Source organism: Salvelinus fontinalis, chromosome 33, assembly GCF_029448725.1.
Source record: "Salvelinus fontinalis isolate EN_2023a chromosome 33, ASM2944872v1, whole genome shotgun sequence".
Classification (NCBI taxonomy): Eukaryota; Metazoa; Chordata; class Actinopteri; order Salmoniformes; family Salmonidae; genus Salvelinus; species Salvelinus fontinalis.
Window position 1 is genome coordinate 920,652 of NC_074697.1, and position 24,675 is coordinate 945,326.

Consider the following 24,675-nt stretch of genomic DNA (forward strand, 5'->3'; position numbering starts at 1 on the left):
GGCTCTGGTCAAATGTACTACACTATATAGGGACTAGGGTATCGTTTAGGACATAGCCCGGGAGAAATAGGGCAGAAATAATATGACTCGAAATGACAAGTCCCGAGAAAGTAAGTCCTCATGTAAGAAAGCCATGAGGACAATGACTTGTGATACCCTCCAAGTGAATGATCATCCTTGACTCGTAATACCGACCAAACGAATGATCACCATTGACTCGTGATACCCTCCAAACGAATGATCACCATTGACTCGTTATCCCGACCAAACGAATGATCACCATTGACTCGTGATACCCTCCAAACGAATGATCACCATTGACTCGTGATACCGACCAAACGAATGATCACCGTTGACTCGTAATACCGACCAAACGAATGATCACCATTGACTCGTGATACCCTCCAAACGAATGATCACCATTGACTCGTAATACCGACCAAACGAATGATCACCATTGACTCGTGATACCCTCCAAACGAATGATCACCATTGACTCGTGATACCGACCAAACGAATGATCACCATTGACTCGTAATACCGACCAAACGAATGATCACCATTGTTGAGTGATCAGTTCTTACATCGGTGTTCGGTTTAAAGTGATTCATCAATTCACTTCTATCTATAGTAAGGGAATCAGAATCAATTCACTTCTATCTATAGTAAGGGAATCAGAATCAATTCACTTCTATCTGTAGTAAGGGAATCAGAATCAATCCACTTCTATCTATAGTAAGGGAATCAGAATCAATCCACTTCTATCTATAGTAAGGGAATCAGAATCAATCCACTTCTATCTATAGTAAGGGAATCAGAATCAATCCACTTCTATCTATAGTAAGGGAATCAGAATCAATTCACTTCTATCTATAGTAAGTGAATCAGAATCAATCAACTTCTATCTATAGTAAGGGAATCAGAATCAATCCACTTCTATCTGTAGTAAGGGAATCAGAATCAATCCACTTCTATCTGTAGTAAGGGAATCAGAATCAATCCACTTCTATCTATAGTAAGGGAATCAGAATCAATCCACTTCTATCTATAGTAAGGGAATCAGAATCAATCCACTTCTATCTGTAGTAAGGGAATCAGAATCAATTCACTTCTATCTATAGTAAGTGAATCAGAATCAATCAACTTCTATCTATAGTAAGGGAATCAGAATCAATCCACTTCTATCTGTAGTAAGGGAATCAGAATCAATCCACTTTTATCTATAGTAAGGGAATCAGAATCAATCCACTTTTATCTGTAGTAAGGGAATCAGAATCAATCCACTTTTATCTATAGTAAGTGAATCAGAATCAATCCACTTTTATCTATAGTAAGGGAATCAGAATCAATCCACTTTTATCTGTAGTAAGGGAATCAGAATCAATCCACTTCTATCTATAGTAAGTGAATCAGAATCAATCCACTTCTATCTATAGTAAGTGAATCAGAATCAATCCACTTCTATCTATAGTAAGGGAATCAGAATATTGCATTTCCAATCTCTCAATGTGAGAAAGACGGTGGTAGGTTTGACATTGGGAAAACCTAACTTAAGAGATGAACAATCAACGTTTACAAAATATGTGTTTACCCTCCACTACACCACTGTACGGGAGGTATACTTATATGTAAACAGTGTTTACGTGTGTTTACCCTCCGCTACACTACTGTACGGGAGGTATACCTATATGTAAACAGTGTTTACGTGTGTTTACCCTCCACTACTCCACTGTAAGGGAGGTTTGATCCTTCGATGTCGGCTCTTCATATCATTGTGAAGCGGAATTCACCAAGCGTTGGATTGTTCACCCACTAATAGGGAACATGAGCTGGCTTAGACCGTCGTGAGACAGGTTAGTTTTACCCTACTGATGATGTGTTGTTGCAATAGTAATCCTGCTGTAATATGTAAACAGTGTTTACGTGTGTTTACCCTCCGCTACACTACTGTACGGGAGGTATACCTACACCGGGGAGAACAAGTATTTGATACACTGCCGATTTTGCAGGTTTTCCTACTTACAAAGCATGTAGAGGTCTGTAATTTTGATCATAGGTACACTTCAACTGTGAGAGACAGAATCTAAAACAAAAATCCAGAAATCACATTATGTGATTTTAAAGTAATTAATTAGCATTTTATTGCATGACATAAGTATTTAATCACCTACCAACCAGTAAGAATTCCGGCTCTCACAGACCTGTTAATTAATTTCATACAATATGATTTTCTGGAATTTTGTTTTAGATTCCGTCTCTCACAGTTGAAGTGTACCTATGATAAAAATTCCAGACCTCTACATGCTTTGTAAGTAGGAAAACCTGCAAAATCGTCAGTGTATCAAATATTTGTTCTCCCCACTGTATATGTAAACAGTGTTTACGTGTGTTTACCCTCCGCTACACCACTGTGAGGAAGGTATACCTATATGTAAACAGTGTTTACGTGTGTTTACACTCCACTATACTACTGTAAGGGAGGCACACCTATACACCTGGCTGTCAACGTGGGTCTCCTGCATGCCACATGACTGTGTTAGTCCACCGAGCTAGAGGCAAACATTACAAGCAGTGGTCAAGCTAGATTAGATGAGATGCACTTGTCTGCTTTACTGCATGGTCAGGTCTTTATTGTAAAAGAGAATGTGTTCTAAATGACTTAGCTGGTTAAATCAAGGTTAAATTAAGGCAGAACTCAGTCTGTTCTGAATGAGGTGGTCTCCCATGCAGGACACTGTATTAATGTTCCTGTATAGAGTCAAGCAAAGTACAGGGAAATCCTTGATGAAAACCTGAACAGAGTGCTCAGGACCTCAGACTGGGGAGAAGGTTCCCCTTCCAACAGGACAACGACCCTAGGCACACAGCCAAGACAACACAGGAGTGGCTTCGGGACAAATCTCTGAATGTCCTTGAGTGATCCAGCCAGAGCCCGGAATTTAACCCGATCGAACATCTCTGGAGAGACCTGAAAATATCTGTGCAGCGACACTTCCAACCTGACAGAGCTTGAGAGGATCTGCAGAGAAGAATCGGAGAAACTCCCCAAATACAGGTGTGTCAAGTTTGTAGCGTCTTACCCAAGAAGACTCAAGGCTGTAATCACTGCCAAAGGTGCTTCAACAAAGTACTAAAGGGCCTGAATACTTATGTAAATGTGATATATATATTTTTTTTTTTTGCAAAAATGTGTTAAAACTTGTTTTTGCTTTATCATCATGAGATATTGTGTGTAGATTGATGAGAAAAAACCCCCATTTAATCCATTTTAGATTAAGGCTGTAACATAACAAAACGTGGAAGAAGTGAAGGGGTCTGAATACTTTCCAAATGCACTGTAGCTGGGAAGATATCATGGGGGATTGGTATTCATATGTTATGTGGGAAGATATCATGGGGGATTGGTATTCATATGTTATGTGGGAAGATATCATGGGGGATTGGTATATCTATGTTATGTGGGCAGATATCATGGGGGATTGGTATATCTATGTTATGTGGGAAGATATCATGGGGGATTGGTATATCTATGTTATGTGGGCAGATATCATGGGGGATTGGTATATCTATGTTATGTGGGCAGATATCATGGGGGATTGGTATATCTATGTTATGTGGGCAGATATCATGGGGGATTGGTATATCTATGTTATGTGGGCAGATATCATGGGGGATTGGTATATCTATGTTATGTGGGCAGATATCATGGGGGATTGGTATATCTATGTTATGTGGGCAGATATCATGGGGGATTGGTATATCTATGTTATGTGGGCAGATATCATGGGGGATTGGTATATCTATGTTATGTGGGCAGATATCATGGGGGATTGGTATATCTATGTTATGTGGGCAGATATCATGGGGGATTGGTATATCTATGTTATGTAGGAAGATATCATGGGGATTGGTATATCTATGTTATGTGGGCAGATATCATGGGGGACTGGTATAGCTATGTTATGTGGGCAGATATCATGGGGGATTGGTATATCTATGTTATGTGGGAAGATATCATGGGGATTGGTATATCTATGTCATGTGGGAAGATATCATGGGGGATTGGTATATCTATGTCATGTGGGAAGATATCATGGGGGATTGGTATATCTATGTTATGTGGGCAGATATCATGGGGATTGGTATATCTATGTTATGTGGGCAGATATCATGGGGGATTGGTATATCTATGTTATGTGGGCAGATATCATGGGGGATTGGTATATCTATGTTATGTGGGCAGATATCATGGGGGATTGGTATATCTATGTTATGTGGGCAGATATCATGGGGGATTGGTATAGCTATGCTATGTGGGCAGATATCATGGGGATGTTTGGTTGGTGAACAGATGATCTCTGCATGTGTGGTTCCCACGGTGAAGCATGGAGGAGGAGGTGTGATGGTGTGGGGTTGCTTTGTTGGTGACACTGTCTATGATTTATTTAGAATTCAAGGCACACTTAACCAGCATGGCTACCACAGCATTCTGCAGCGATACGCCATCCCATCTGGTTTGCGCTTAGTGGGACTATCATTTGTTTTTCAACAGGACAATGACCCAACACACCTCCTGGCTGTGTAATGGTTATTTGACCAAGGAGAATGATGGGGTGCTGCATCAGATTACCTGGCCTACACAATCACCCGACTTCAACTCAATTGAGATTGTTTGGGATGAGTTGGACCGCAGATTGAAGGAAAAGCAGCCAACAAGTGCTCAGCATATGTGGGAACTCCTTTAAGACTGTTGGAAAAGCATTCAACAAGATGTTTAGCTCAGCGGTCAAACCAAGCAGGGTTAAAGCGATGATATTTCCATGTACTCTCATATCTCTACTCTCTTTTGATTTACTCTAGGTACAAGGTGCTCTAGGTTGTCTAGGTACAATGTAGGTACATTGTAGTTATGTAGGTACCCCTCATAGCCTGGTTCCTCTCTAGGTTTCTTCCTAGGTTTTGGCCTTTCTAGGGAGTTTTTCCTAGCCACCGTGCTTCTACACCTGCATTGCTTGCTGTTTGGGGTTTTAGGCTGGGTTTCTGTACAGCACTTCGAGATATTAGCTGATGTACGAAGGGCTATATAAAATAAACTTGATTTGATATGAATGTGCTCTAGGTACAATGTGCTCTAGGTACAATGTGCTCTAGCTGAATGTGTTCTAGGTACAATGTGTTCTAGGTGGTCTAGGTACAAGGTACTCTAGGTAGTCTATGTGCTCTAGGTGCTCTAGGTACAAGGTGCTCTAGGGACAAGGTGCTCTAGGTACAAGGTGCTCTAGGTGGTCTAGGTACAATGTGCTCTAGGTGGTCTAGGTACAATGTGCTCTAGGTGGTCTAGGTGGTATAGGTGGTCTAGGTGGTCTAGGTCGTCTAGGTACAATGTGCTCTAGGTGGTCTAGGTACAATGTGCTCTAGGTGGTCTAGGTGGTATAGGTGGTCTAGGTGGTCTAGGTACAATGTACTCTAGGTGGTCTAGGTGGTCTAGGTACAATGTGCTCTAGGTGGTCTAGGTGGTCTAGGTGAAAGGTGGTCTAGGTGGTCTAGGTGGTCTAGGTACAATGTGCTCTAGGTGGCCTAGGTGGTCAAGGTGGTCTAGGTGGTCTAGGTACAATGTGCTCTAGGTGTTCTAGGTACAATGTGCTCTAAGTGGTCTAGGTACAATGTGCTATAGGTGGTCTAGGTGCTCTAGGTGAAAGGTGCTCTAGGTGGTCTAGGTGGTCTAGGTACAAGATGGTCTAGGTACAAGGTGGTCTAGGTACAAGGTGCTCTAGGTACAAGGTACTCTAGGTACAAGGTGATCTAGGTACAAGGTGCTCTAGGTACAATGTGATCTAGTACAAGATGGTCTAGGTACAAGGTGGTCTAGGTACAAGGTGGTCTAGGTACAATGTGCTCTAGGTACAATGTGCTCTAGGTGCTCTAGGTACAAGGTGCTCTAGGTGCTGTAGGTACAAGGTGGTCTGGGTACAAGGTGCTCTAGGTACAAGTTGCTCTAGGCACAAGGTGCTCTAGGTACAATGTGCTCTAGGTACAATGTACTCTAGGTGCTCTAGGTACAAGGTGCTCTAGGTGAAAGGTGATCTAGGTACAATATGCTGTAGTTACAAGGTGCTGTAGTTACAAGGTGCTGCAGGTACAAGGTGCTGCAGATACAAGGTGCTCTAGGTACAAGGTGCTCTAGGTACAAGGTGCTGTAGGTACAAGGTGCACTAGGTACAAGGTGCTGTAGGTACAAGGTGCTCTAGGTACAACGTGATCTAGGTACAAGGTGCTCTAGGTACAAGGTGATCTAGGTACAAGGTGCTCTAGGTACAAGGTGCTCTAGGTACAAGGTGCTCTAGGTACAAGGTGCTGTAGGTACAAGGTGCTCTAGGTACAAGGTGCTCTAGGTACAAGGTGCTCTAGGTTCAAGGTGCTGTAGGTACAAGGTGCTGTAGGTACAAGGTGCTCTAGGTACAATGTGATCTAGGTACAAGGTGCTCTAGGTACAAGGTGCTGTGGGTACAAGGTGCTCTAGGTACAAGGTGCTGTAGGTATAAGGTGCTCTAGGTACAAGGTGCTCTAGGTACAAGGTGCTCTAGGTACAAGGTGCTCTAGGTACAAGGTGCTCTAGGTACAAGGTGATCTAGGTACAAGATGCTCTAGGTACAAGGTGCTCTAGGTACAAGGTGATCTAGGTACAAGGTGCTGTAGGTACAAGGTGCTGTAGGTACAAGGTGCTGTAGGTACAAGGTGCTCTAGGTACAATGTGATCTAGGTACAAGGTGCTCTAGGTACAAGGTGCTGTGGGTACAAGGTGCTCTAGGTACAAGGTGCTGTAGATACAAGGTGATCTAGGTACAAGGTGATCTAGGTACAAGGTGCTGTAGGTATAAGGTGATCTAGGTACAAGGTGCTCTAGGTACAAGGTGCTCTAGGTACAAGGTGCTCTAGGTACAAGGTGATCTAGGTACAAGGTGCTCTAGGTACAAGGTGCTCTAGGTACAAGGTGCTCTAGGTACAAGGTGCTCTAGGTACAAGGTGATCTAGGTACAAGGTGCTCTAGGTACAAGGTGCTCTAGGTACAAGGTGATCTAGGTACAAGGTGCTGTAGGTACAAGGTGCTGTAGGTACAAGGTGCTGTAGGTACAAGGTGCTCTAGGTACAATGTGATCTAGGTACAAGGTGCTCTAGGTACAAGGTGCTGTGGGTACAAGGTGCTCTAGGTACAAGGTGCAGTAGATACAAGGTGATCTAGATACAAGGTGATCTAGGTACAAGGTGCTGTAGGTATAAGGTGATCTAGGTACAAGGTGCTCTAGGTACAAGGTGCTCTAGGTACAAGGTGCTCTAGGTACAAGGTGCTCTAGGTACAAGGTGATCTAGGTACAAGGTGCTCTAGGTACAAGGTGCTCTAGGTACAAGGTGATCTAGGTACAAGGTGCTGTAGGTACAAGGTGCTTTAGGTACAAGGTGATCTAGGTACAAGGTGCTCTAGGTACAAGGTGATCTAGGTACAAGGTGCTCTAGGTACAAGGTGATCTAGGTACAAGGTGCTGTAGGTACAAGGTGCTGTAGGTACAAGGTGCTGTAGGTACAAGGTGATCTAGGTACAAGGTGCTCTAGGTACAAGGTGCTGTAGTTACAAGGTGCTCTAGGTACAAGGTGCTGTAGGTACAAGGTGCTGTAGGTACAAGGTGCTGTAGGTACAAGGTGCTCTAGGTACAAGGTGCTGTAGTTACAAGGTGCTCTAGGTACAAGGTGCTGTAGGTACAAGGTGCTCTAGGTACAAGGTGATCTAGGTACAAGGTGCTTTAGGTACAAGGTGCTGTAGGTACAAGGTGCTGTAGGTACAACTATCTGTATTATGATATTGTAAGCTAGATACGAGCGTCGAGATAGGCTCCTATAAGGATGCTACTTGAATACAATACAATTATTAATATCTACAGCAGGATGGGCTGATGTTTGAACGGATGAATTAATTTATGAATGTAAATTAATGTATTCAGCTATTTAAATGACCAATGTTGTGGTCATTGATTTGGGTTTTATGTCCAATAAAACTGTATCTCTTTCCTTGTTTTCCAGCCTGTGTCTGAGGAGTTCCAGAATGGCGAGGGCTTTGGCTACATCGTGGCATTCCGAGCCAATGGGACGCGAGGCTGGAAGGAAAAGATGGTGACATCAGCAGATTCCACTACATACAAGTACAGAGACGAGACCTTCCCTCCCCTCACCCCCTTCGAAGTGAAAGTGGGCGTGTACAACAACAAGGGAGATGGACCCTTCAGTGGTGTGGTCACTGTGTACTCTGCAGAGGGCGGTGAGTTACTGCACTCACACATCTAAGGATGGCTTTGTAGGTGTTGGGAAGGTTGACGTTCTTCAAAGAGAAGTGGCTCCTTCACGCCCTGTTTATCTAATGGACTAGTGTCTGCTGAGGGGTGGTCTTATGTCATGTCCTAGGAGTTTTTATGTCATGTCCTAGGAGTTATTATGTCATGTCTCAAGAGTTCTTATGTCATGTCCAATGCATTCTTATGTCATGTCCTATGAGTTATAATGTCATGTCGAAAGAGTTCTTATGTCATGTCCTATGATCTCAGAAGTCTAAAGATCAAAAGAGCACATCTTAGTCATCTAGCCAATGGGTTGGTTTGTTGGTTTTGGAAATGTAAAACAGTTATTCAAAGAGAAAGACCTACTACACTTAGTCGTCCAATCATTGTACTTGTTTGGTGAATTAAGGTCACTGATTATTAAGGAACTCCCCTCACCTGGTTGTCAGGTCTTATAGAGTGACTGAACCAGGGAACTCCCCTCACCTGGTTGTCAGGTCTTATAGAGTGACTGAACCAGGGAACTCCCCTCACCTGGTTGTCAGGTCTTATAGAGTGACTGAACCAGGGAACTCCCCTCACCTGGTTGTCCAGGTCTTATAGAGTGACTGAACCAGGGAACTCCCCTCACCTGGTTGTCAGGTCTTATAGAGTGACTGAACCAGGGAACTCCCCTCACCTGGTTGTCCAGGTCTTATAGAGTGACTGAACCAGGGAAATCCCCTCACCTGGTTGCCCAGGTCTTATAGAGTGACTGAACCAGGGAACTCCCCTCACCTGGTTGTCAGGTCTTATAGAGTGACTGAACCAGGGAACTCCCCTCACCTGGTTGTCCAGGTCTTATAGAGTGACTGAACCAGGGAAATCCCCTCACCTGGTTGCCCAGGTCTTATAGAGTACCTTAACCAGGGAACTCCCCTCACCTGGTTGTCAGGTCTTATAGAGTGACTGAACCAGGGAACTCCCCTCACCTGGTTGTCAGGTCTTATAGAGTGACTGAACCAGGGAACTCCCCTCACCTGGTTGCCCAGGTCTTATAGAGTGCCTGAACCAGGGAACTCCCCTCACCTGGTTGCCCAGGTCTTATAGAGTGCCTGAACCAGGGAACTGCCCTCACCTGGTTGTCCAGGTCTTATAGAGTACCTTAACCAGGGAACTCCCCTCACCTGGTTGTCCAGGGCTTATAGAGTGCCTGAACGAGGGAATTCCCCTCACCTGGTTGTCCAGGTATTATAGAGTGACTAAACCAGGGAACTCCCCTCACCTGGTTGTCCAGGTCTTATAGAGTACCTTAACCAGGGAACTCCCCTCACCTGGTTGTCCAGGTATTATAGAGTGACTAAACCAGGGAACTCCCCTCACCTGGTTGTCCAGCTCTTAGAGAGTGAATGAACCAGGGAATGCCCCTCACCTGCTTGTCCAGGTCTTATAGAGTGACTGAACCAGGTAACTCCCCTCACCTGGTTGTCCAGGTCTTATAGAGTGACTGAACCAGGTAACTCCCCTCACCTGGTTGTCCAGGTCTTATAGAGTGACTGAACCAGGGAACTCCCCTCACCTGGTTGTCCAGGGTTTATAGAGTGACTGAACCAGGGAACTCCCCTCACCTGGTTGTCCAGGTCTTATAGAGTGACTGAACCAGGGAACTCCTCTCACCTGGTTGTTCAGGTCTTATAGAGTGACTGAACCAGGGAACTCCCCTCACCTGGTTGTCCAGGGCTTATAGAGTGACTGAACCAGAGAACTCCCCTCACCTGGTTGTCCAGGTCTTATAGAGTGACTGAACCAGGGAACTCCCCTCACCTGGTTGGTTGTCCAGGTCTTATAGAGTGACTGAACCAGAGAGTAAGAGCTAAAGCGAGGCAAGCAAGTTAAGGTTTCTGACATTTTTAAGAAAACAAGCATTGATTTAGAACCACAGAGATTTACCGCAATTCTACAATAAAACAGGAGCTGCCTCCACTATTCCAGCACCATTTCAACAACAGGAGCTGCCTCCACTATTCCAGCACCATTTCAACAACAGGAACTGCCTCCACTATTCCAGCACCATTTCAACAACAGGAGCTGCCTCCACTATTCCAGCACCATTTCAACAACAGGAACTGCCTCCACTATTCAGCACCATTTCAACAACAGGAGCTGCCTCCACTATTCCAGCACCATTTCAACAACAGGAGCTGCCTCCACTATTCCAGCACCATTTCAACAACAGGAGCTGCCTCCACTATTCCAGCACCATTTCAACAACAGGAGCTGCCTCCACTATTCAGCACCATTTCAACAACAGGAGCTGCCTCCACTATTCCAGCACCATTTCAACAACAGGAGCTGCCTCCACTATTCCAGCACCATTTCAACAACAGGAGCTGCCTCCACTATTCAGCACCATTTCAACAACAGGAGCTGCCTCCACTATTCCAGCACCATTTCAACAACAGGAGCTGACTCCACTATTCAGCACCATTTCAACAACAGGAGCTGCCTCCACTATTCAGCACCATTTCAACAACAGGAGCTGCCTCCACTATTCCAGCACCATTTCAACAACAGGAGCTGCCTCCACTATTCCAGCACCATTTCAACAACAGGAGCTGCCTCCACTATTCAGCACCATTTCAACAACAGGAGCTGCCTCCACTATTCCAGCACCATTTCAACAACAGGAGCTGCCTCCACTATTCAGCACCATTTCAACAACAGGAGCTGCCTCCACTATTCCAGCACCATTTCAACAACAGGAGCTGCCTCCACTATTCCAGCACCATTTCAACAACAGGAGCTGCCTCCACTATTCAGCACCATTTCAACAACAGGAGCTGCCTCCACTATTCAGCACCATTTCAACAACAGGAGCTGCCTCCACTATTCCAGCACCATTTCAACAACAGGAGCTGCCTCCACTATTCCAGCACCATTTCAACAACAGGAGCTGCCTCCACTATTCAGCACCATTTCAACAACAGGAGCTGCCTCCACTATTCCAGCACCATTTCAACAACAGGAGCTGCCTCCACTATTCAGCACCATTTCAACAACAGGAGCTGCCTCCACTATTCCAGCACCATTTCAACAACAGGAGCTGCCTCCACTATTCAGCACCATTTCAACAACAGGAGCTGCCTCCACTATTCCAGCACCATTTCAACAACAGGAGCTGCCTCCACTATTCAGCACCATTTCAACAACAGGAACTGCCTCCACTATTCCAGCACCATTTCAACAACAGGAACTGCCTCCACTATTCCAGCACCATTTCAACAACAGGAGCTGCCTCCACTATTCAGCACCATTTCAACAACAGGAGCTGCCTCCACTATTCAGCACCATTTCAACAACAGGAGCTGCCTCCACTATTCCAGCACCATTTCAACAACAGGAGCTGCCTCCACTATTCAGCACCATTTCAACAACAGGAACTGCCTCCACTATTCCAGCACCATTTCAACAACAGGAACTGCCTCCACTATTCCAGCACCATTTCAACAACAGGAGCTGCCTCCACTATTCAGCACCATTTCAACAACAGGAACTGCCTCCACTATTCCAGCACCATTTCAACAACAGGAACTGCCTCCACTATTCAGCACCATTTCAACAACAGGAACTGCCTCCACTATTCCAGCACCATTTCAACAACAGGAGCTGCCTCCACTATTCAGCACCATTTCAACAACAGGAACTGCCTCCACTATTCCAGCACCATTTCAACAACAGGAACTGCCTCCACTATTCAGCACCATTTAAACAACAGGAACTGCCTCCACTATTCCAGCACCATTTCAACAACAGGAGCTGCCTCCACTATTCAGCACCATTTCAACAACAGGAGCTGCCTCCACTATTCCAGCACCATTTCAACAACAGGAACTGCCTCCACTATTCCAGCACCATTTCAACAACAGGAACTGCCTCCACTATTCAGCACCATTTCAACAACAGGAACTGCCTCCACTATTCAGCACCATTTCAACAACAGGAGCTGCCTCCACTATTCCAGCACCATTTCAACAACAGGAGCTGCCTCCACTATTCCAGCACCATTTCAACAACAGGAGCTGCCTCCACTATTCAGCACCATTTCAACAACAGGAGCTGCCTCCACTATTCCAGCACCATTTCAACAACAGGAACTGCCTCCACTATTCCAGCACCATTTCAACAACAGGAACTGCCTCCACTATTCAGCACCATTTCAACAACAGGAACTGCCTCCACTATTCAGCACCATTTCAACAACAGGAGCTGCCTCCACTATTCCAGCACCATTTCAACAACAGGAGCTGCCTCCACTATTCAGCACCATTTCAACAACAGGAGCTGCCTCCACTATTCCAGCACCATTTCAACAACAGGAGCTGCCTCCACTATTCCAGCACCATTTCAACAACAGGAGCTGCCTCCACTATTCAGCACCATTTCAACAACAGGAGCTGCCTCCACTATTCAGCACCATTTCAACAACAGGAGCTGCCTCCACTATTCCAGCACCATTTCAACAACAGGAGCTGCCTCCACTATTCCAGCACCATTTCAACAACAGGAGCTGCCTCCACTATTCAGCACCATTTCAACAACAGGAGCTGCCTCCACTATTCCAGCACCATTTCAACAACAGGAGCTGCCTCCACTATTCAGCACCATTTCAACAACAGGAGCTGCCTCCACTATTCCAGCACCATTTCAACAACAGGAGCTGCCTCCACTATTCAGCACCATTTCAACAACAGGAGCTGCCTCCACTATTCCAGCACCATTTCAACAACAGGAGCTGCCTCCACTATTCAGCACCATTTCAACAACAGGAACTGCCTCCACTATTCCAGCACCATTTCAACAACAGGAACTGCCTCCACTATTCCAGCACCATTTCAACAACAGGAGCTGCCTCCACTATTCAGCACCATTTCAACAACAGGAGCTGCCTCCACTATTCAGCACCATTTCAACAACAGGAGCTGCCTCCACTATTCCAGCACCATTTCAACAACAGGAGCTGCCTCCACTATTCAGCACCATTTCAACAACAGGAACTGCCTCCACTATTCCAGCACCATTTCAACAACAGGAACTGCCTCCACTATTCCAGCACCATTTCAACAACAGGAGCTGCCTCCACTATTCAGCACCATTTCAACAACAGGAACTGCCTCCACTATTCCAGCACCATTTCAACAACAGGAACTGCCTCCACTATTCAGCACCATTTCAACAACAGGAACTGCCTCCACTATTCCAGCACCATTTCAACAACAGGAGCTGCCTCCACTATTCAGCACCATTTCAACAACAGGAACTGCCTCCACTATTCCAGCACCATTTCAACAACAGGAACTGCCTCCACTATTCAGCACCATTTCAACAACAGGAACTGCCTCCACTATTCCAGCACCATTTCAACAACAGGAGCTGCCTCCACTATTCAGCACCATTTCAACAACAGGAGCTGCCTCCACTATTCCAGCACCATTTCAACAACAGGAACTGCCTCCACTATTCCAGCACCATTTCAACAACAGGAACTGCCTCCACTATTCAGCACCATTTCAACAACAGGAACTGCCTCCACTATTCCAGCACCATTTCAACAACAGGAACTGCCTCCACTATTCAGCACCATTTCAACAACAGGAGCTGCCTCTACTATTCAGCACCATTTCAACAACAGGAGCTGCCTCCACTATTCAGCACCATTTCAACAACAGGAGCTGCCTCCACTATTCCAGCACCATTTCAACAACAGGAGCTGCCTCCACTATTCAGCACCATTTCAACAACAGGAGCTGCCTCCACTATTCCAGCACCATTTCAACAACAGGAGCTGCCTCCACTATTCAGCACCATTTCAACAACAGGAACTGCCTCCACTATTCCAGCACCATTTCAACAACAGGAACTGCCTCCACTATTCAGCACCATTTCAACAACAGGAGCTGCCTCTACTATTCAGCACCATTTCAACAACAGGAGCTGCCTCCACTATTCCAGCACCATTTCAACAACAGGAGCTGCCTCTACTATTCAGCACCATTTCAACAACAGGAGCTGCCTCCACTATTCAGCACCATTTCAACAACAGGAGCTGCCTCCACTATTCCAGCACCATTTCAACAACAGGAGCTGCCTCCACTATTCAGCACCATTTCAACAACAGGAGCTGCCTCCACTATTCAGCACCATTTCAACAACAGGAGCTGCCTCCACTATTCCAGCACCATTTCAACAACAGGAACTGCCTCCACTATTCCAGCACCATTTCAACAACAGGAGCTGCCTCTACTATTCAGCACCATTTCAACAACAGGAGCTGCCTCCACTATTCAGCACCATTTCAACAACAGGAGCTGCCTCCACTATTCAGCACCATTTCAACAACAGGAGCTGCCTCCACTATTCAGCACCATTTCAACAACAGGAACTGCCTCCACTATTCAGCACCATTTCAACAACAGGAGCTGCCTCCACTATTCAGCACCATTTCAACAACAGGAACTGCCTCCACTATTCAGCACCATTTCAACAACAGGAGCTGCCTCCACTATTCAGCACCATTTCAACAACAGGAACTGCCTCCACTATTCAGCACCATTTCAACAACAGGAACTGCCTCCACTATTCAGCACCATTTCAACAACAGGAGCTGCCTCCACTATTCCAGCACCATTTCAACAACAGGAACTGCCTCCACTATTCAGCACCATTTCAACAACAGGAACTGCCTCCACTATTCAGCACCATTTCAACAACAGGAACTGCCTCCACTATTCCAGCACCATTTCAACAACAGGAGCTGACTCCACTATTCAGCACCATTTCAACAACAGGAACTGCCTCCACTATTCAGCACCATTTCAACAACAGGAACTGCCTCCACTATTCAGCACCATTTCAACAACAGGAGCTGCCTCCACTATTCAGCACCATTTCAACAACAGGAACTGCCTCCACTATTCAGCACCATTTCAACAACAGGAACTGCCTCCACTATTCAGCACCATTTCAACAACAGGAACTGCCTCCACTATTCAGCACCATTTCAACAACAGGAACTGCCTCCACTATCCAGCACCATTTCAACAACAGGAGCTGCCTCCACTATTCCAGCACCATTTCAACAACAGGAACTGCCTCCACTATTCAGCACCATTTCAACAACAGGAGCTGCCTCCACTATTCCAGCACCATTTCAACAACAGGAACTGCCTCCACTATTCCAGCACCATTTCAACAACAGGAGCTGCCTCCACTATTCAGCACCATTTCAACAACAGGAGCTGCCTCCACTATTCCAGCACCATTTCAACAACAGGAGCTGCCTCCACTATTCAGCACCATTTCAACAACAGGAGCTGCCTCCACTATTCAGCACCATTTCAACAACAGGAACTGCCTCCACTATTCAGCACCATTTCAACAACAGGAGCTGCCTCCACTATTCCAGCACCATTTCAACAACAGGAACTGCCTCCACTATTCAGCACCATTTCAACAACAGGAGCTGCCTCCACTATTCCAGCACCATTTCAACAACAGGAACTGCCTCCACTATTCAGCACCATTTCAACAACAGGAGCTGCCTCCACTATTCCAGCACCATTTCAACAACAGGAACTGCCTCCACTATTCAGCACCATTTCAACAACAGGAGCTGCCTCCACTATTCAGCACCATTTCAACAACAGGAACTGCCTCCACTATTCCAGCACCATTTCAACAACAGGAGCTGCCTCCACTATTCAGCACCATTTCAACAACAGGAACTGCCTCCACTATTCAGCACCATTTCAACAACAGGAGCTGCCTCCACTATTCAGCACCATTTCAACAACAGGAGCTGCCTCCACTATTCCAGCACCATTTCAACAACAGGAACTGCCTCCACTATTCCAGCACCATTTCAACAACAGGAGCTGCCTCCACTATTCCAGCACCATTTCAACAACAGGAGCTGCCTCCACTATTCAGCACCATTTCAACAACAGGAGCTGCCTCCACTATTCAGCACCATTTCAACAACAGGAACTGCCTCCACTATTCAGCACCATTTCAACAACAGGAGCTGCCTCCACTATTCAGCACCATTTCAACAACAGGAGCTGCCTCCACTATTCAGCACCATTTCAACAACAGGAACTGCCTCCACTATTCAGCACCATTTCAACAACAGGAGCTGCCTCCACTATTCAGCACCATTTCAACAACAGGAACTGCCTCCACTATTCCAGCACCATTTCAACAACAGGAACTGCCTCCACTATTCCAGCACCATTTCAACAACAGGAACTGCCTCCACTATTCAGCACCATTTCAACAACAGGAGCTGCCTCCACTATTCAGCACCATTTCAACAACAGGAACTGCCTCCACTATTCAGCACCATTTCAACAACAGGAGCTGCCTCCACTATTCAGCACCATTTCAACAACAGGAGCTGCCTCCACTATTCAGCACCATTTCAACAACAGGAACTGCCTCCACTATTCCAGCACCATTTCAACAACAGGAACTGCCTCCACTATTCCAGCACCATTTCAACAACAGGAACTGCCTCCACTATTCCAGCACCATTTCAACAACAGGAACTGCCTCCACTATTCCAGCACCATTTCAACAACAGGAGCTGCCTCCACTATTCAGCACCATTTCAACAACAGGAACTGCCTCTACTATTCAGCACCATTTCAACAACAGGAACTGCCTCCACTATTCCAGCACCATTTCAACAACAGGAACTGCCTCCACTATTCAGCACCATTTCAACAACAGGAACTGCCTCCACTATTCCAGCACCATTTCAACAACAGGAACTGCCTCCACTATTCCAGCACCATTTCAACAACAGGAACTGCCTCCACTATTCCAGCACCATTTCAACAACAGGAACTGCCTCCACTATTCCAGCACCATTTCAACAACAGGAGCTGCCTCCACTATTCAGCACCATTTCAACAACAGGAACTGCCTCTACTATTCAGCACCATTTCAACAACAGGAACTGCCTCCACTATTCCAGCACCATTTCAACAACAGGAACTGCCTCCACTATTCAGCACCATTTCAACAACAGGAACTGCCTCCACTATTCCAGCACCATTTCAACAACAGGAACTGCCTCTACTATTCAGCACCATTTCAACAACAGGAGCTGCCTCCACTATTCAGCACCATTTCAACAACAGGAGCTGCCTCCACTATTCAGCACCATTTCAACAACAGGAGCTGCCTCCACTATTCAGCACCATTTCAACAACAGGAGCTGCCTCCACTATTCAGCACCATTTCAACAACAGGAGCTGCCTCTACTATTCCAGCACCATTTCAACAACAGGAGCTGCCTCCACTATTCAGCACCATTTCAACAACAGGAGCTGCCTCCACTATTCAGCACCATTTCAACAACAGGAACTGCCTCCACTATTCAGCACCATTTCAACAACAGGAACTGCCTCCACTATTCAGCACCATTTCAACAACAGGAACTGCCTCCACTATTCAGCACCATTTCAACAACAGGAGCTGCCTCTACTATTCCAGCACCATTTCAACAACAGGAGCTGCCTCCACTATTCCAGCACCATTTCAACAACAGGAACTGCCTCCACTATTCAGCACCATTTCAACAACAGGAGCTGCCTCCACTATTCAGCACCATTTCAACAACAGGAACTGCCTCCACTATTCCAGCACCATTTCAACAACAGGAACTGCCTCCACTATTCCAGCACCATTTCAACAACAGGAGCTGCCTCCACTATTCCAGCACCATTTCAACAACAGGAACTGCCTCCACTATTCAGCACCATTTCAAGTTTAACAACATAATCAAATCACCTGTTAGTCTAATACAGTAACAACCAGTGGTGTAAAGTCATTAAGTAAAAATGCTTAAAAGTACTACCTAAGTGGTTTTTGGGGATATCTGTACTTTACTATTTATATTTTTGCCAAGTTTTACTTTTACTTCACTACATTCATAAAGAAAAGAATGTACTTTTTACTCCATACATTTTCCCTGGCTGCTAAAAGTACCCATTACATTTTGAATACTTAGCAGGACAGGAATGTGTCTAATTCACACACTTATCAAGATAGCATCCCTGGTCATCCCTACTGCCTCCTGATCTGGCGGACTCACTAAACACACGTGCTTTGTTTGTAAATGATGTAGAGGTTAATCCAGGTCCTGCAGTGCCTAGCTCCACTCCTATTCCCCAGGTGCTCTCATTTGTTGACCTCTGTAACCGTAAAACCCTTGGTTTCAGGCATGTTAACATTAGAGGCCTACTCCCTAAGATTGCTTTATTCGCTGCTTTAGCACATTCTGCCAACCCGGATGTCTTAGCCGTGTCTGAATCCTGGCTTAGGAAAACTACCAAAAACCTTGAAATTTCCATCCCTAACTATAACATTTTCTGCCAAGATAGAACAGCTAAAGGGGGCGGAGTTGCAATCTACTGCAGACAACTTGCAAAGTTCTGTCTTACTATCCAGGTGTGTACCAAAACAATTCGAGCTTCTACTTTTAAAAGTGCATTTTTCCAGAAACAAGTCTCTTACCGTTGCCGCTTGCTATGGACCACACTCTGCCCCCGGCTGTGCTCTGGACACCATATGTGAACTGATTGCCCCCCATCTATCTTCAGAGCTTGTGCTGTTAGGTGACCTAAACTGGGACATGCTTAACACCCTGGCCATCCTACAATCTAAGCTTGATGCCCTCAATCTCACACAAATTATCAATGAACCTACCAGGTACAACCCCAAATCCGTAACCATGGGCACCCTCATAGATATCATCCTAACTAACTCATCCTCCAAATAAACCTCTGCTGTTTTCAACCAAGATCTCAGCAATCACTGCCTCATTGCCTGCATACGTAATGGGTCTGCGGTCAAACGACCACCCCTCATCACTGTCAAACGCTCCCTAAAACCCTTCAACGAACAGGCCTTTCTAATTGACCTGGCCGGGGTATCCTGGAATGACATTGACCTCATCCTGTCAGTAGAGGATGCCTGGTTATTCTTTAAAAGTGCCTTCCTCACCATCTTAAATAAGTATGCTCCATTCAAAAAATGTAGAACTAGAAATAGATATAGCCCTTGGTTCACTCCAGACCTGTCTGCCCTTGACCAGCACAAAAATATCCTGTGGCGTTCTGCATTAGCATCGAATAGCCGCCGTGATATGCAACTTTTCAGGGAAGCTAGAAACCAATATACACAGGCAGTTAGAAAAGCCAAGGCTAGCTTTTTCAAGCAGATATTTGATTCCTGCAACACAAACTCAAAAAAGGTTTTGGGACACTGTAAAGTCCATGGCGAATAAGAGCACCTCCTCCCAGCTTCCCACTGCACTGAGGCTAGGAAACACTGTCACCGCTGATAAATCCACTATAATTGAACGTTTCAATAAGCATTTTTCTATGGCTGGCCATGCTTTCCACCTGTCTACCCGGTCAAGTGCGCGGCACCCTCCACAGCAACTCGCCCATGCCTCCCCCATTTCTCCTTCACCCAAATCCAGATCGCTGATGTTCTGAAAGAGCTGCAAAATCTGGACCCCTACAAATCACCCAGGCTAGACAATTTGGACCCTCTCTTTCTAAAATGATCTGCCGAAATTATTGCAAACCCTATTACTAACCTGTTCAACCTCTCTTTCGTATCATCTGAGATTCCCATAGATTGGAAAGCTGCCGCGGTCATCCCCCTCTTCAAAGGGGGAGATACTCTAGACCCAAACTACTACAGACCTATATCTATTCTACCCTCCCTTTCTAAGATCTTTGAAAGACAAGTTAACAAACAGATTACCGACCATTTCGAATCCCACCGTACCTTCTCTGCTATGCAATCTGGTTTCAGAGCTGGTCATGGGTGCCCCTCAGCCACGCTGAAGGTCCTAAACAACATCATAACCGCAATCAATATGAGACATTACTGTGCAGCCGTATTCATCGACCTGACCAAGGCTTTCGACTCTGTCAATCACTGTATTCTTATCGGCAGACTCAACAGCCTTGGTTTCTCAAATTATTTCCTCGCTTGGTTCACCAACTACTCCTCCGATAGAGTACAGTATGTCAAATCGGAGGGCCTCTTTTCCGGACCTCTGGCAGTCTCTATGGGGGTGCCACAGGGTTCAAATCTTAGACCGACTCTCTTCTCTGTATACATCAATGATGTCGCTCTTGCTGCTGGTGAGTCTCTGATCCATCTATACGCAGACGACACCATTCTGTATACTTCGGGCCGTTCTTTGGACACTGTGTTAACAACCCTCCAGGCGAGCTTCAATGCCATACAACTCTCCTTCCGTGGCCTCCAATTGCTCTTAAATACAAGTAAAACTAAATGCATGCTCTTCAACCGATCGCTGCCTGCACCTGCCCGCTCGTCCAACATCACTACTCTGGACGGTTCTGACTTAGAATATGTGGACAACTACAAATACCTAGGTGTCTGGTTAGACTGTAAACTCTCCTTCCAGACTCACATCAAACATCTCCAATCCAAAGTTAAATCTAGAATTGGCTTCCTATTTTCGCAACAAAGCATCCTTCACTCATGCTGCCAAACATACCCTTGTAAAACTGACCATCCTACCAATCCTCGACTTCGGTGATGTCATTTACAAAATAGCCTCCAATACCGTACTCAACAAATTGGACGCAGTCTATCACAGTGTCATCTGTTTTGTCACCAAAGCCACCACTACCCACCACTGCGACCTGTACGCTCTCGTTGGCTGGCCCTCGCTTCACACTCGTCGCCAAACCCACTGGCTCCAGGTCATCTACAAAACCCTGCTAGGTAAAGTCCCCCCTTATCTCAGCTCGCTGGTCACCATAGCAGCACCTACCTGTAGCACGCGCTCCAGCAGGTTTATCTCTCTGGTCACCCCCAAAACCAATTCTCCCTTCTCTGATGCTAATGACTGGAACGAACTACAAAAATCTCTGAAACTGGAAACACTTATCTCCCTCACAAGCTTTAAGCACCAGCAGTCAGAGCAGCTCACAGATTACTGCACCTGTACATAGCCCATCTATAATTTAGCCCAAACAACTACATCTTATCTTACTGTATTTATTATTTTGCTCCTTTGCACCCCATTATTTCTATCTCTACTTTGCACATTCTTCCACTGCTAATCTACCATTCCAGTGTTTTACTTGCTATATTGTATTTACTTCGCCACCATGGCCTTTTTATATTTTTATTTATTTATATATATATATTTTGTTTGCCTTCACCTCCCTTATCTCACCTCATTTGCTCACATTGTATATAGACTTATTTTTCACTGTATTATTGACTGTATGTTTGTTTTACTCCATGTGTAACTCTGTGTTGTTGTATGTGTCGAACTGCTTTGCTTTATCTTGGCCAGGTCGAAATTGCAAATGAGAACTTGTTCTCAACTAGCCTACCTGGTTAAATAAAGGTAAAATGAAAAAAAAAATGAAAAAAAAAAGTCACCTTTATTTACACAATAGAAAAATCTATATACAGTGTGTGCAAATGTGAATACTTTGCACATGAACGTCCACTCATTTGAAATAATTGCAATATACATATTTAAGTGTGTATGTCTTTGTTGTCTCTCTGTTGAAAACACTCAATCCATCTACGGGGAGTAATTCCACAGAAAATCTCTGGTCTCTCTCCAACAGAGGCCACCATGTCCTTTGTATTTGTAGTAGGTTTCGGAGTGTCTGTGAGGACGGATTCTCCATAGGTCTACCCCGCATTATTCAGCGGGCTCTGTTAGTTAGAATAGAGTGATGAGAGTAAATTGTTCTTTGTCTTCTCGTCCTCGGTCGAGTTTACCAGACTAAAGTGCTGAAAAACTTCTTATGGCTGCTATCCCGGTAACGGGATCGATATGACAACAGCCAGTGACAGTGAAGGGCACCAAATTTAAACAACAGAAATCTCATAATTAAAATTCCTCAAACATACATGTGTCTTATACCATTTTAAATGTAATCTTGTTGTTAATCTCACCAAAGTGTCCGATTTCAAATAGGATTTTCAGCGAAAGCACCACCAACAATTGTGTTAGGTTACATCAAACCACAATAAGCACAGCCATTTATCCAGCGAAAGATAGCAGTCACAAAAAGCACAAATAGAGATAAAAATAATCGCTAACCTTTGATGATCTTCATCAGATGACACTCGTAGGACTTCATGTTACACAATACATGTATGTTTTGTTTGATAAAGTTAATATTTATATCAACAAATCAGAGTTTACATTGGCGTGTTACGTTCACTAGTTCCAAAAACATCCAGTGATTTTGCATAGCCACATCTATTCAACAGAAATACTCATCATAAATGTAAATGATAATACAAGTTATACACATGGAATTATAGATATACCTCTCCTTAATGTAACCGCTGTGTCAGATTTCAAAAACACTTTACGGAAAAAACAAACAATGCAATAATCTGAGACGGTGCTCAGAACATGTCAAATTAGCCGCCATGTTGGAGTCAACAGACACCAGAAAATACACAATAAATATTCCCTTACCTTTGATGATCTTCATCAGAATGCACTCCCAGGAATCCCAGGTCCACAATAAATGCTTGATTTGTTCAATAATGTCCGTTATTTATGTCCAATTAGCTATTTTTGTTAGCTCGTTTGGTAAACAATTCCAAAGTCACGAAGCGCGTTCCCTAAAAGCTGACGAAATGTCCAAAAGATCAGTAACAGTCAGTAGAAACATATCAAATAATGTATTGAATCAATCTTTAGAATGTTGTTTACATAAATCTTGAATAACGTTCCAACCGGAGAATTACATTGACTTCAGATGAGCGATGGAACAGGGCTCCCTCTCATGTGAACGCGCATGGTCAAAGAATGGTCAGGTCATGGCAGACCTGACTAATTCCTCTCTCATTCGGCCCCCCTTCACAGTAGAGGCATCAGACAAAGTTCTACAGACTGTTAACATCTAGTGGAAGCCGTAGGTAGTGCAAACTCATCCATATCTCGCTGTGATTTCAATGGGATCTTGGTTGAAAATCGACCAGCCTCAGAATTTCCACTTCCTGTTTGGATTTTTTCTCAGGTTTTTGCCTGCCATATGAGTTCTGTTATACTCACAGACATAATTCAAACAGTTTTAGAAACGTCATAGTATTTTCTACCCAATACTAATAATAATATGCATATATTAGCAACTATGACTGTGGAGCAGGCAGTTTACTCTGGGCACCTCTGTGCACCTTTCATCCAAGTTACTCAATACTGTCCCTGCAGCCACAAGAAGTTAAACAGCTGCAGACTGAATGTTCCTGTGTAGTCTTCTTCTTCAAGAGAGAAAGTTTCAGAGTTTCTAACCCTTCCGTAACTTTCAGCTCATGCTGTCGGTCACACCGGTCTATTGTAGAGCTAGGACCATTTTACACTCCCGTAGCAACCCGGGCAATGTGCTGGTCTCTAGAGATTTACATTTCTTAACCATTTGTAACGTTTTCAGCTGGCGCTGCACATAGCTGGTCTATTTAGATGGTAACCATTTCAGCGTGTGGACGGTTCTCTTTTCTAATATAATTTTGTTAGCGAGTCCTTTTATAAACTTTTGTGAAAGGGGTGTTCCATGACGCCGACATAATGTTTGTGCTCACGTGGGCGTGGTTACTGACGGGATTAAAACTTTTATATGAATAACAATTCTCATTTAGAAGGCTAACATCACATTTCATCTTCTCACAGATAGTTTCATATTTAATCATTTAAGTTCCACAACATTTAGATGTAAATCTTAGAACTGGGAAATATACACATTAAGAGATATAGTTACGTCCCAAAACAACAACTGATCTGACATAATTGTTCTTTCAGTACCCATTCCAACTGTTTGGATTACAGAAATATTGTTTATTTATTCAACCTTGTGATGTTACGGTTTTGGCAGGGAGGAATCTCCTTGTAACAAAGTGGTTTCTTTCCCCTCCTCCTGCAAAGCCCAAAGCCAGAGTTCCTACAAGGTATTTACGACCATCATAAAACAGCCAACCCCATCCCTCTCCCCCTCTGCGGGAGAGAGCGCTGTAGAGGGGACCCACTGTAATCTGATCCTTCAGATCCTCACAGGAGAGTCATGACAGAGCCTGTCAGTCTGAACACTGTCTGGTAACCTTGACCCTGTCAGTGAGGGAGGTGTAGAGGGGACCCACAGTAATCTGATCCTTCAGATCCTCACAGGAGAGTCATGACAACTGATTGATGTTTACTGTGATGAATATATACTGATTTGTGTTCATAGTATGCCTTTTAAATCCCATCATTATAATGATATCCCTGTCATTATTAATTTTAGTG

At 44.7% G+C, this 24,675-nt stretch overlaps 1 protein-coding gene across 4 annotated transcripts in view; it reads left to right on the plus strand.

The window, feature by feature from the left end:
- The window catches only part of LOC129831624 (contactin-5-like), an 804,231-nt gene that overhangs the window by 724,079 nt on the left and 55,477 nt on the right, over window positions 1–24,675 (plus strand). For all 4 annotated transcript variants that reach the window (XM_055894962.1, XM_055894963.1, XM_055894964.1 and 1 more), the window contains one exon: window positions 8,074–8,308. In XM_055894962.1, coding sequence (XP_055750937.1) covers window positions 8,074–8,308 — 235 coding nt within the window. The remainder of the gene's footprint in view (window positions 1–8,073; window positions 8,309–24,675) is intronic.